Source organism: Convolutriloba macropyga, chromosome 6, assembly GCF_964194025.1.
Source record: "Convolutriloba macropyga chromosome 6, txConMacr16.3, whole genome shotgun sequence".
Lineage (NCBI taxonomy): Eukaryota > Metazoa > Xenacoelomorpha > Acoela > Convolutidae > Convolutriloba > Convolutriloba macropyga.
The window spans coordinates 25,611,218-25,625,996 of NC_134473.1; the positions used below are offsets into that span (position 1 = coordinate 25,611,218).

Consider the following 14,779-nt stretch of genomic DNA (forward strand, 5'->3'; position numbering starts at 1 on the left):
GCTCAAGGCACTATTATAAGATGTTACCTGGAAGAATTGTAAATCAACACTCTTTTTTCATCTTAACATCAACGAATTTTCCTTATCAAAGGACTACTTCGACATGGCAACAAAAAGAAAACAGAAAATTGTACTTAATCTTGAAATTTTCAATTAAACTACAAGGTCGAAGCAATCAGTTAAAACACATAAACAAGCGCCAAAATTATTTTCGAATCAGCAAAAGTATTCAAAACCTCTAATGAGTTAGATCGAGAAAAAATAAAAGCAAAAAGGAGACAAATGAATTTATTTTTAAACTTTAATTTGAAAGTCGTTAGAACAAACAGCTTTAAGTTGAAATCTTCAATTCGGCTGCAAAATACTTCTTTGGGAAGCAATTTAGGTCTGTCTTTATTGGGTAAATGGCCCACAACAATGAAAAGAAAGACAAACTTAGGCAAAATCAAAAACCCACAAAATTTTGCGAGAAACCTGTGTCTCAGCCCAAAAAGCATAAACTATTCAACAAAAACATTAAACATACTAGATACGCCTCTTTCCAACGTTGTTCATTTTTTCTACAAGGCCGTCTTTTATTGGACTTGTAAATATTGTGATAGTTCGACAAAGAAACAAAATGAACATAAAATATGAAATTATGCTAAAAAAAGAAAAACTGAAAACGCATAGTACCAAAATAATGAAACATTTAGTTCAACATAAATCCCTTGTCGACATTTTTTTCTTCAAAGGAAGTCAGTTTTCAATTGTTTTTACTGAGACTGAGCCCGAAATTGAGAGAAATAAGAAAAATAATGGCAAAGTTCAAAAATTCACCGACATTTTTTCAAAAAATATATAGTCAAAATCTTAACAGGCATTGGATAACAACTGAAAAAAATGTCTATTGTCATTTATACTTTTTAAGAAAAATGGACCTTTGATTGGGGACACTAAGTCCTTGAACTAAAAAAAATCATAGGAAATGAAAACAGAACGCAAGAAATCTATAAAATCTTTACGAAAACAATTGGTCAGAGACATAAAAACCGTGAGTTTAATTCTGAAAACATAATGTATATAGCTCAGTCTCGTTTATTGTAAACAATATATGTCAATAATTGAGCCCTGATTTGAATTTCTGGTCCATAATTTACATAATAAACTTTTACATAGCGGAAAATTTTTGAAAAAAAAGTTCGCGCCCCATTAAAATCTAAAAAAATTTCATCAAAAGGACTCATGTTGAGATCGAGATCAACCCAGATGTTGCTGAGCGTCTAACAAAACCCTCAATTAATGAAACCGGTGCAAATAGATCAATTCTATACAAAATTCTTCAGTTTGTCAAAAATAAATGATGCATTTTGTATACTTATCGACAATAAATTTGCAAAAAAATCGGCAAAATTATAATTCCAGAAGACTCTTATATCCAGCTGGGGTACTACTAGCTCTTTTTTGAAAATAAAAAGATTATGGTTGCAATTTAAAGGTGTCCAACAAATTTAAAGCAAGTTGGCTAAAAAAAGCCGTTTTTCGACGAAAAGTTTCTGAATTTTGAAAAAATTAGCATAAATTCTAGCCAAAAAACTCGAATCAAGCAGTTCAGCAACCCTCCTCTATCTTTAAGGATAAAGTAAATAACACTATAATTAACAATTTTTAAATATTTTGGCATTATTTACGAAAATTTGGTCAAAATTGACGAAAATTTGGTCAAAAATGTGAAAAAAGTAGCTGAATTACGTCTAATATTCACAAAACTTTAAACCTCGGTAACTCCCTATAAAAAACAAAAATTGAAAAACTCTTTTTAGTTCCATATTCTACACTGGACAGGCTTTCTAATGATACTACTCACAGCTCTCTACGATTATTATATCGATCGGCCAAAATTGACTTAACAAAAAAGAACCCATTTGATTATATAGTTCCTCCCCCCTCATAGAGGGGTCGGAACAAAAAGAACACTGTTAACAGTTATATTTCATTTCAACGAGTACTTTATTAGGGAGAAGGTGAAATTTTTCACCACCATTTCAACTTCCTTGCCCTTTTGTCCATGGTTGGCTAGAAACCCGATTCTGGCACTGACTGTTCCAGGTCGAAATTTGGAGTTATTGATCGCAAAAGCCTCCCCTTCAATTCTGCTTTCATAGTGAGTCCATTCAGAAGGAATAAGGTGACCAGAGAGAGCTGGGTAGACAAAAGATGAAGAGGAGGCATGAAGTCTCGCTTTTGTAACACCAAACCAAATGTTAATTGACGAACTGAGAGGTTCCTGCAGCCTGACCTCTGTCGAGGTCTTCCGAACTATCTTCTGGTCATCCAAACCACTTCGCAGTGGCAATTGTTCTAAGTCGCCACTAATGTATAGAGCAAGGCGATTATATTGGTTATCGTCCCAATCTGTACACACACACAACACGCCAAATTCAATTTTTTGAAGCATATGAAAGAAGATATTGAGAATTTAAGTTACCTAAGATATATTTGTTAAGATGAAAATTCTTAAACTGTTCACTGCTCCAAACATTGGCGCTTCTTAAACCCAGCATTTAATGGTGCGCAAATGAGGGTGGCTGTTATCAAAAGCCGCCAAAAATAAGACCATAAAAAACTTGTACACTAACATAAAATATGGAAAAAATGTTTGTTTCTATCTACAGGCCTTCAGATCTTAGAAACATTCCAGATTCTAGAAAATTATTTCTGTTATCTTATAATTAAAAAAAATCGACATTTTTAGATTGATAATAAACTTTTTTTCAAGATAAACGTTCCTACTTTTTCTCGAGTTGATTTTACCCAAAAATCTCCATAAATTACGTAACAATGAAAGTTTTAATCCATCACAAGTTGAAAGAAACTCTATTGCCTCTATTTACATAAATGAAAACAACGTTTTAATTTAAACGAAAGTTGCCATTTGTAACTGAACATCATTGACAAGCATCATCTGTGTGATCTTACCGGAAGCTCAATATTGTTTATCATTTCAAACCAACAAATACAAATATTCCTCAGAAATCGTCCAAAATCAACTCAAACCAAAGCTGTTCATCGCAAGATATTTCTCTTACACTCAAAGAAAAAAAAACTACATCAAAGTGAAATTTTTTCATCGGTGGGTTTTCGCCGCCAAAATAAATTATCGTCCAGTATTATTTTTCTGCAAAACCTATTTGATTGTTTTATTTAATTTTAATTTTTGCAACGCTAAAAAAACGGTTTTTGCAGAAAGGTTCTTCAATTTTTCACTTAACTAACTGAAACCCACATTTCTTATTGCAACCAGTTGAACATTACGTATTTTAGTGTGACATTTCAACCAAACTACAATCAGTTTGTTCCTAATTTTTCTTCTAAAAAAGAGAATCAGACAATTACAGGTTTTCTTCTGATTTAACCTTGTATTACAAATACAGTCTACTTGACAACACACCAAGAACGCGAATTCGTGCAAAGTTGAACTCCATTGTAATAAAGATTACAGGCTATGCTTATACATGTGATCTTAATTACCCGTAAGAACTGCATCTACGTTTGCAACTTTGAGAAGATTAATAATTTTAGCAGCGAGAAAACCTATTGTATTTTACAGGATTACAATGTGAAATCGGATTAGATATATTTGAACGACTCGAGTGCGAAATAATTGACTGCGACTCGAGTGCGATATATTTGAATCGAGTGTGATATATTTGAACGACTCGAGTGCGAAATCGGATAAGATATGCTTGAACGACTCGAGTGCGATAATAATTTTCGTCGGAAAATTTTTATCGTCCAGTATTCTTTTTTTGCAAAACCAATTTGATCTTTTTACTGAATTTTACTTTCTGCAAGGCTAAAAACGGTATTTGCAGGAAAGATTCTTCAATTTTTCACCGAAGTAACTGAAATCCACATTTCTTATTGCAACCAATTGAACATTAAGTATTTTAGTGTGACATTTCAACCAGACTACAATCAGTTTGTTCCTAGTTTTTGTTCTAAAAGAAGAGAGTCAGACAATTACAGGTTTTTTTCTCGATTTAACGTTGTATAATAATTACAGTCTACTTGATAACACAACAAGTACGCGAATTCTTGCAAAGTTGAACTCCATTGTAATAAAGATTACAGGTTATGCTTATACATGTGATCTTAATTACCCGTTCAAACTGCATCTACGTTTGCAACTTTGAGAAGATTAACAATTTTGGCAGCGAGAGAACCTATTGTATTTCGCAGGATTCAAATGTGAAATCGGATTAGATATATTTGAACGACTCGAGTGCGAAATAATTGACTGCGACTCGAGTGCGATATATTTGAATCGAGTGTGATATATTTGAACGACTCGAGTGCGAAATCGGATAAGATATGCTTGAACGACTCGAGTGCGATAATAATTTTCGTCGGAAAATTTTTTTCGTCCGGTATTCTTTTTTTGCAAAACCAATTTGATCATTTTACTGAATTTTACTTTCTGCAAGGCTAAAAACGGTATTTGCAGAAAAGATTCTTCACTTTTTCACCGAAGTAACTGAAATCCACATTTCTTATTGCAACCAATTGAACATTACGTTTTTTAGTGTGACATTTCAACCAGACTACAATCAGTTTGTTCCTAGTTTTTGTTCTAAAAGAAGAGAGTCAGACAATTACAGGTTTTTTTCTCGATTTAACGTTGTATAATAATTACAGTCTACTTAATAACACAACAAGTACGCGAATTCTTGCAAAGTTGAACTCCATTGTAATAAAGATTACAGGCTATGCTTATACATGTGATCTTAATTACCCGTAAGAACTGCATCTACGTTTGCAACTTTGAGAAGATTAATAATTTTAGCAGCGAGAAAACCTATTGTATTTTACAGGATTACAATGTGAAATCGGATTAGATATATTTGAACGACTCGAGTGCGAAATAATTGACTGCGACTCGAGTGCGATATATTTGAATCGAGTGTGATATATTTGAACGACTCGAGTGCGAAATCGGATAAGATATGCTTGAACGACTCGAGTGCGATAATAATTTTCGTCGGAAAATTTTTATCGTCCAGTATTCTTTTTTTGCAAAACCAATTTGATCATTTTACTGAATTTTACTTTCTGCAAGGCTAAAAACGGTATTTGCAGAAAAGATTCTTCAATTTTTCACCGAAGTAACTGAAATCCACATTTCTTATTGCAACCAATTGAACATTACGTATTTTAGTGTGACATTTCAACCAGACTACAATCAGTTTGTTCCTAGTTTTTGTTCTAAAAGAAGAGAGTCAGACAATTACAGGTTTTTTTCTCGATTTAACGTTGTATAATAATTACAGTCTACTTGATAACACAACAAGTACGCGAATTCTTGCAAAGTTGAACTCCATTGTAATAAAGATTACAGGCTATGCTTATACATGTGATCTTAATTACCCGTTCGAACTGCATCTACGTTTGCAACTTTGAGAAGATTAACAATTTTGGCAGCGAGAGAACCTATTGTATTTCGCAAGATTCAAATGTGAAATCGGATTAGATATATTTGAACGACTCGAGTGCGAAATAATTGACTGCGACTCGAGTGCGATAATAATTTTCGTCGGAAAATTTTTATCGTCCAGTATTCTTTTTTTGCAAAACCAATTTGATCATTTTACTGAATTTTACTTTATGCAGGGCTGAAAACGGTATTTGCAGAAAAGATTCTTCAATTTTTCACCAAAGTAACTGAAATCCACATTTCTTATTGCAACCAATTGAACATTACGTATTTTAGTGTGACATTTCAACCAGACTACAATCAGTTTGTTCCTAGTTTTTGTTCTAAAAGAAGAGAGTCAGACAATTACAGGTTTTTTTCTCGATTTAACGTTGTATAATAATTACAGTCTACATGATAACACAACAAGTACGCGAATTCTTGCAAAGTTGAACTCCATTGTAATAAAGATTACAGGCTATGCTTATACATGTGATCTTAATTACCCGTAAGGACTGCATCTACGTTTGCAACTTTGAGAAGATTAATAATTTTAGCAGCGAGAAAACCTATTGTATTTTACAGGATTACAATGTGAAATCGGATTAGATATATTTGAACGCCTCGAGTGAGCAAACTTTAGTGTGAAAACTACTGATGAAATATTTCAAGAGTAGATTTTCAAATTTTGTTACAATGAAAAACTGGATACCTGTTCCACAACTGTTTATTAGACACTGGGGAGCAAACATTTTTTGATTTAGATAAATCGTGATCAAAATTACTATGCCATCAGAGCTTATCATCCATTTTCTCAAGGCAAAAAATTTTGACTTAAAGCTAAATAACAATTAATGAAAACAATAAATACAGACAACAACTATTAAGTAATATAACAACTCTGTGAAACGTAGCCGTGTTTTATTCCATTCGCCTATTCGACTTCACATAACTAAAAGATTTCTCTCATCACGAGACGCAAGCAAAAAATGATTATGATAAACTTTTAACCTTAACATCAATAATTGCTATTATGTAGAAAATATCGGGAAACTTATTTTCACTAACGTTGCAACTAAGTTGAAATGATTTAGAAAAAATCAAATATTTATTTTCTCTCTGTCCTTTGAAAAATTAATTTTGTTCATTAATTGTTCAAACAAAAACTTGCTCTTATGTTTCAACAAATTGTTCTTTTTTTTTAAGTTTTTAACAATACCAGAATTTTGTGATAAAAGATTACTTTAAAAAACATATGGAGACTCAAATATTATTTGTGGAAGTCGGTTTTGTTGCCGTGTAAAGCACAAAAAGACTCTGCTTCCCAGATTAGGTTATCTACTATCACTTTTTAACAAATCTTTGTCCCAATTTCATATATGGTACCTGAATTTCATTAAATCGATCGAAGTCAAGTTTCTTTTTCTTTGACTTGTTGTGTGCACTACTCAGTACCCGTCGTTTCCTCCTCAATTGATAGAGTTTTGCGATCATCACTCATGCCAATGATTGTGACAGCGGGGAACTATGGCAGGGCTTACTCAAAAGGAAGGCAGTTGTGTTAGAAAAAAGTTTTGTTGCACAACAATATGCTAAGTCCGTTCAATCAAGTAACCAAGGGAACTAAACCTCAACGCATTTTATTTAATTTAAACCCGGAAACAATTATCAAAAAAGTTGCAAACCTTTCAGCAATAATTAAAATTTTGTTTTGATAAATTTCTTTTTCTCACTATTTGAGGGGTGATCTAATTAAAGTTGTTCCTTTCTCATGAATTTTTCAAAACTCATTCCATGGCAATAGCTGGATATTTTAAGGATTTCTACGTATAATATATGACCCCGACAAAATAATTCAATGTTTTTCGCCTTTCTAGAGGTTCCTCGAACCTTTATACAAGAATTTACTATTTTAATTTTAACAGCATGTGCTCTGTAAAGGAGGGGTGGGTGCATAACGTACTCGAGGGAAACAAACGGAATGATCCATATCCTATATTAATATCTTTGTTATTTTCAAAAGAAAGACATTTTTCAGTAAAAACAAACTGCGTATTGAGTTATTCTGCTTGCTCAACTTGAACTAAAGTTAAGTAAAACAAGAAAGTGCATTTTGAACGCTCTATTGTCAGAAATAATTACAACAAATAATAAATAATGATTCAGAATTAATTACAACAAATACTTTTTTGCCCGGTCAGCGTCCTTACCAAACAGAAAACCATATTCGGTTTTCTACCTTGGAAGCGTTTTTGGATATTAGGTCAATTTTTCTTGCCCAGCTTCACAAAATGGCTTTGTAAGTATTTGTGGAATGGAATCCAACAGACAAGTAAATCTGAAAATAGAGCTTCTATACAGGGAAGTGCAGATTGCGTAGCTCAATTTTCTATTAACTGAAGGAAGAGCTTTTAACGGCTGTAGGATAAAAACCCCACTGAAATAATACACCCAATTTTTGATAGGAAATAAACCGTCAATGAAATAAAACCCCACGCAATTAAACCCACATTTTAAATTTCAATTAATTTTATTTGATTTAATGGTTTCTTCTGTTGCGAGTTTCATGTTAAGTCTGACGGGCTGCTAAGGCATGGCCAAGGCCCGCAAGGCATGGCCAAACACGCTAAATGCGCAGCTTTTTGATAATCTAATGGACGTTTTTCGCGGGGGCTTATTTCTTATATAGAAATAGGCGGGTTTTTAAAATTGTTTTTTAAAATTGCTTTGCAAAAAGCACATTTGCTTGATTTTTTATACTCAGCAAATTGCTGTTTTCCGCACACAAGTATTAAGAGAGGAAAATAAGCGAGCGGTAAAAACTGCTACCCGCTCAAATTTTAGTACATAGGTTGCTTGTTTTAGCCTCTTACAGTGTGCGAAAACCAGCGAAAAGTGTATTTGACCCTATTCCGCTGATATCGTCGACGACTTTAATCTATTCATTTGATTTTGTGGGATTAGTCGTTAATTTTCACATTGTTATTGTCGCTAGAATTTGCTGCCGATATAGGCGACAAAGGAACGGTAATTTGGTCGGTGATTTTCGCATTGTCACTGATTTCGGCAATTTTGCCAAAACACGAGAAACCAACAAAATGTCGCTATGTATCTGGCGGTTTGATTACTATCGTTTTCCCAAAATGAACTGTTCATAAATATCTCTTTTCGAGTCGCTAACAATATATTTTGTACAAAGTGTAGAATTTATTTGTATAAAGTGTAGTCTCGCAGGCTCTGAATCCGAATTGAAGAATTTCAATCATTTGAATTCGCTCATTACTAGGGTAAATTTCTGGATAGATGTGAACAAGGATGTCATAGTTCGATTTTGAAGTTAAGAAAAAAATTTTCCCTTGGTTTTGTCTGGATTTGAAGAGAATGATTCAAATTTTTACAAGAGAGAAACACGATGAATTATTGAAAAACACAATATTGTAGCCCTGCCTGTAGTTTCCTGTTAACTTCTATGGATTGTATGCTGTACCCATTGGTGTCAAAACAGTCTATAAAAAAGTATCCCTTGGACAGTTCTTTCCCAATACTCCTAGCATCAAAGGACACCATGTAAGCTGAATTCACATCTATCTCCATCCGCTCCACCAGAGTGTGTTGCACACAAGTATTGAAGCACATGGAACCAGCCATTGCAATTAAACGCGTAGACTTTTTCACGTGAATCCTCGACCCGGGGAGCAATCGTTTTTTAATTTGTAAATAATCTCCCTGCAATTTTCGGGGTTTGAATTCTCAGTGGAATGGCAGATTTGCTAATACATTTGCATTTAAGCTTCAAAATTTGATATAAATCACAGTGAGCTAAAATAAGCACTACAGTAAACAATTTCAACTGCTTTAACTTACGCGCATGCTTAAAAATACAAAGAAATATGGATTTTTTTGTCTATATAAACAAGTCAAATTTTATTTATATACGTTTTATGAAAATTTTATGGAAACAGGAAACAAATTTTCAACAGTAAAGCAAAATCGTATCATTCTTTCGATGAAAGAGAGGCATATATTAACTCAACATGCGTCTACAACTGGATGGATTATGTATAAACATAGGCGTATGGCGAAAACCAACAAATTAGAGCGCCAAATAGCTATAAAAGGCAGAAAGCAACGTTTCAGTGAATCGTAGTTATATCTTATAAACTAACAAGCCTGTCGTACAGATTAGCAATCTGTAGATTGAGTTGATTCGCGGTGCCGAATTATTCAAACTTAGTGTTCCAATTTGTTGGCTTATCCGCGGAGCGAATCGACACTTAATTTTGATGCTTGTTGAAATTATATTCTGAATACAGAATTATTGTAGACTTGGCGGAGCGAAAGTCTGTTCTCTTTTTGAATGGATATTTCGCTTACCGAAATAAGCTTAATTTGTATCTTATTTGAATTAAGACTTTAGCGGAGCGGAATCTAGTTTAAGAGAGAGACAACTAAATTGAATTCAGAAAATGAGCAGAATGATTCCAAAATAAGATTAACTAAAACTGATCAACAATTTGTTCACAATACTACATTTCCAATTGCGGCAACTTAAAATCACAAGACAACATGAACAGACAAAAGATATCATACACAGGATGTAAACAAATTAAAAGTGTGAAAACATAAGATTTGATCTTCAGAACAAGAACTAAATGATGAATGAAATAATGGTAAATGAAAATGAAATAAATTGATTTAACTTAAAATGAACTTGATTAGCTGCACCAAATCAACAGCCCCCCCACTAATATGTACTATTGTACCACAAAGCCATTGTGGTTCAATTCTATGTTATTCGCTCTACAAAAGAGTATGAAAGCAATTTGTGAAACAGATAATACAAATGATAACATTGCAAGTTTTCTGGTGAGCATGCGTTCCAGATGCTTGCTGACTTGGACAATTTTGTTTATTTTCCATATTTTCAGATTTTTGAAAAGAATAATCTCTTGGACATATTACTATGTAGGCAAGAGCCACGAGATATATAGCTAACGAATTATACTAAAAAATCTGAATTGCTAGGAACTCTTTACTCACAGTTTTTGCCAAACTGTGAAACAAAGGCCCAAATTATGTAGAACTACTCAACAAACTTATTTGATATTTATTCCAATCTTCTAAATTCTTTTGGGGGCTAGGAATGTTCTACTAGCCAGTTTTTTGTCCAGTCAGTTTTATCCCATCAATATGTTTTTGACAGTGATATCCAACAAGGATAACAATGAAAGCTCCCAAAAAAATTGCATTGCTCTTTAAGTAGATGATCAAATTTTTGCCCCTCACCAGGGCTATTGAGGCTTCAAGATTTCAAAAAAATTAACATTTCCTAGTTTGTACGCTTTATTTACGCTGTCCTGTTTAAATGTACCTAAAAAATATAGAAAACAGATCTCCAGAAACTGCTTAACGGAAACTATTTCAGAAGAATGGATCCTCAAAAGAAAGATATCTATTATGGCAGGATGAAGCAGACCAAATTTTGAGTTTGAAAAGATCTTAAAATTTAGCGACAGCATAAAAAACTTTTTTGTTCAAAAAATGTTTCTGTCAATTAAATAACACATAATAAAAAACAGTTTTCATGAAACTTTGTTCGTTAAGTTTCGATTTAATTCAAAATATTTGAAATATTTATTAAACACTTTCGAACAACTTTTTTATAACTTAAAATGGGAACCAACAATAAAAAAAATGGGGACAGCAACAACTGCTACAAAAAAAATTAATGTGATAAGGCATCATTAAATTACTGAAAAGGGAGAATTGACCGGGTTGGGTGTCCACAAATCTTCACAAGTGATAAAAAAATATTCAATTAAACTGCTACTAAATTTGCTACTACTTTCTCTATTGTTTCACGGTACCCAAACTTGAGCAGTGAACATAGCCATGAAAATTAAGTAACATCCATAATTCTTTGAAAATGTTTATGGTGCCATTAGTGCAATATTTGGGAATGCGAGTAAAAAAAACTCATACTAAAAGTATTCATGAATCTATAGATGCACCATTAGTGTCCCACTCTTTTGCTCATGCTTTTAAAATGGGTGATGTTTTTCCATAACCAGTCTTTTCAGCTGTTCAGTTTTACTATTTTTTGTTTTTTGGTGGAATGGAGGAGCAAGGCAATCTACTGCAGCGGTAGTTCTTGCACCTGATCAAACAGTTATGACTCTGTAAGGTGCTCCTTCCACTCTACCCAAAAATAAGGTATTGAATGTGTCGATTTCTGAAATTTCGCTAGGTAGAACACCCAGGGCGCAAACTGCCACCCAGAAGCTTAGGCTTAAAAGGACCGTAAGCCTAAATGGTGAGAAAGCTGCTTGCTATATATTTTCGTCGAGGTGCCCTCTGCTCTTGTAGGCTGCTCTTCTCCGCTAAACAACAGTGCTTATGAAGACTGAATTACTCCGCTGGTCGAAAAATCGAGTAATAGAATAAAGCTATTCTGTAGAGATCAACGAACAAAGAAAACAGAAATTCAACTTCAAGACCCGTTCACAGAATCTAACTACTAGTTCACCGTAATTCCCAATCACGTTAAAGAACAGTTCTTAACTGCTACTTGAATTTAGACTACTGTCAGTTAGATCCCACTCAATTTGTCTATCGTTTACAACTTTTCTCTTTTTTTTAGTTCAGTACCACACAACTGTTCACTAAGTCGCTAATTCTCTTCTGTTGAGTCCACCCAACTGGTCGTTAGTTAATTAACTCGCTATCTTTTTTGTTGTTCTCTCAGTAAAAATTGAAAAAATAAGTAAACATCCTAAGTAAGTATCGTCATCGTACAATTCCTGTATATCACAGTTTAGGTGGTGAATCTTTTTTGATATTACCAAAGATTAGGGCCATACAAACAAACTTTTAAGAAATCCAAAAGTGATGAAGAATTGATCCAAACTCAGTTTTACAAGCAGCAAAAGGTTATAATCCCTACTTTTTGCCGAATTGATTTTTCACCGAAACTTTTGAAAAGCATCTCAAAAATCAAAATCGAGCGACTCCAAACCATTTTCTCGTGTTCAGAACTATTTTCCGAACCAAAACCCAAAAGTTTCAAAAAGGGTCAGGATTTGACACATAGCGGTTATTTTCAGTGTCAGAGGTGACCTGATGAAGATCGGATCTCAATGTAAACTTTATCGGCGCTTAGAAGACTCACAGTACTACCATTCATCCGAATCGGTTCAGCCAGTGTGAGTCATTTGCAATTAAAAATTGTCGGATGGAGTCGTTTCAGGCTCACAATTCGGACCGGTTTTTCTCGTAGACTACTGAACCGATTATCAAAATTAAGGTATCTTTGCAAAACGTAGAACTCGATCGAAATTTTGAAAACGAACCCTCTCTGATAACTACACGCAAGTTGTTTAACATCTGAAAACCCATAAAACATTTTAAAATCATAAAATCAATTTCCGATGCTTTTTTGGTATCGCTCGTTACAATTTTTTTGGTAGTGGGCTCTCGGGTACAGCCGGAATTCTATGTGCCCGACCAATTTGGACAGAACTGGCTTCACCATCGGACCGGCGAAAGATACCCAATACCCCAAGAAAACAATACTGTTACCCTAATGGAATTGGAGAATTGAAAATTGTGTCAGTCGGCTCCCGGCCGAGTCACGGTTCGGCCAGAGATGGTCGCAGGTCGATTGTGACTTCATATTAGCCCTTCAAGATATTAGCTCCAGAAATCAGGTGCTAATTCCAATTTCCTCCAATTATCACTTCCAGAAAAGATCGAATGCAAATGCGCCCAATCGGAGAGACTTTGTCTATTTACCCTCTATTATAATCGCTATAAAGCGGGTCGTACCAACATTTTCCACTGTTTATCCCAGTTTTTGATTCCACCCATTTTCCCATTTCCGGGGCTGATAACTCCCCCCGTGTGGTGTGGCGGGATCACTTTTTGACCAATCTTATAATCAAATTCTGATGATTTTTTTCATCATCCTGATTTTCATGTAAATTGGACCATGCGATTATTGTCAATATTCAATAATAAAATTAAAAGCGGGTTCGCATGTTAGGATGCACTTGGTTTTTCAGGCAGTTGGTCAAACTCTGTTTGTTTACTCAAGCTACAATTTCATTTTCACTGCTTCGATCGCTTTTAGACAACAAAATGCACAACGTAGCATACTTCAGAACAAACAATTATGCTCAGCACCGAACTTCAGCTACGGGAATCACTCATATTCAACGTACCGGTGTGACAATTGCCTTACTGAAAAAGCGTTATCGAGCCGATTTTGGCAAATTAATGAGGACCAAGGATAGTCTTACCATTGTACTGCCATCTCGAGCCAAATCATTCTTTAATGCTTGGCACAGAGATCACGAGCATTTACCAGCATTCATTCTCTTTTATTTGTTTTGACGAGAATTTTGGACCACTCGCCTGCAGTCTAGCTGCTGCGAAGAGGTGAGGTCGTGCGCTCTCTGCATAGATCGCCACATAGCCAAGCGATATACTGTTCCGATGTGCTTTTCTTTAAAACGTGCGCTAAACTCACAGTACTACCAATTGGCGAGGTTTCATGCAAATCAGTCCAGCCAGTGTGAGTTGTTTGCAATTTCAAATTGTTGGTTCGTGTTGTCTCAGGCTAACAATTCAGAACGTGTATTCTCGTAGACAGCTGAACGGATTATCAAAAATGAGGCATCGTTGCAAAGCTGAGACTTAGGAAAATAAAAATCTGCAAAGCAAACCCTATCAGATAACTACACGCAAGTTGTGTAACATTTGAGAACCCAAAAAATAAAATAAAATCATAAAATTAATTTCCAATGTTTTTTTGTTATCACTCTTCTCAATTTTCGTGTTAGTCGGCTCTCGGGTACACTCGGATCTCAGTGTTTCCGACAAATTTGGAGAGAACTCGCTTCACCATCCGAAAGACCGTAAAAGTTACACAATACTCCAAGTGATCAACACCGTAAACCTAATAGGTTCTGATAGATGGTATTTTGAAAAAAATGCGTCAATCGGCACTAAGTCGTGTCATGGTTTGGCCCGAGATGGTCGTAGGTCGAATCTTACTTCATATTCGGTCTCCCGGTCCCAAAATAATCTAACATATGATTGTCACACAGACCCCGCCTTTAGTTAACCAGATATTAGCTCCAGAAATCAGGTGACAATTGCAATTTTTCCCCAATTATCACTTCCGGAATTGATTGAATGCAAATGCGCCCAGTTGGAGAGCTTTCGCCAATTTACCCTCTAACATAAGCACCATAAAAGGGGCCGTACCAACATTTTCCATTATTTATCCCAGTTTCCGATTACCCTCTTTTTGCCCATTTCAGGCGC

The 14,779-nt window shown here is 34.6% G+C and overlaps 1 protein-coding gene across 1 annotated transcript; it reads right to left on the reverse strand.

The window, feature by feature from the left end:
• Positions 1 to 1,951: 1,951 nt before the first annotated feature.
• LOC142340890 (uncharacterized) lies at positions 1,952 to 9,168 on the reverse strand. Its single transcript, XM_075391659.1, has 3 exons — positions 8,900 to 9,168; positions 6,908 to 6,977; positions 1,952 to 2,394 (listed from the first exon to the last, which is right to left on the reverse strand). Exons 1-3 carry the CDS (start codon positions 9,098 to 9,100, stop codon positions 1,973 to 1,975), a joined length of 693 nt encoding a protein of 230 aa, XP_075247774.1. The 5' UTR covers positions 9,101 to 9,168; the 3' UTR covers positions 1,952 to 1,972.
• Between the last annotated feature and the right edge of the window lie 5,611 nt (positions 9,169 to 14,779).

What these genes read in the sequence shown, in the direction of transcription:
- LOC142340890 (XM_075391659.1), bottom strand. Translation starts at nt 9,100, where the DNA reads ATGGCTGGTTCCATGTGCTTCAATACTTGTGTGCAACACACTCTGGTG. An exon ending in AAGTTAACAGGAAACTACAG is followed by an intron (nt 6,978 to 8,899) that starts GCAGGGCTACAA and finishes GCCCTGCCATAG; the next exon opens with TTCCCCGCTGTCACAATCAT. An exon ending in AATTGAGGAGGAAACGACGG is followed by an intron (nt 2,395 to 6,907) that starts GTACTGAGTAGT and finishes GTGTGTGTACAG; the next exon opens with ATTGGGACGATAACCAATAT.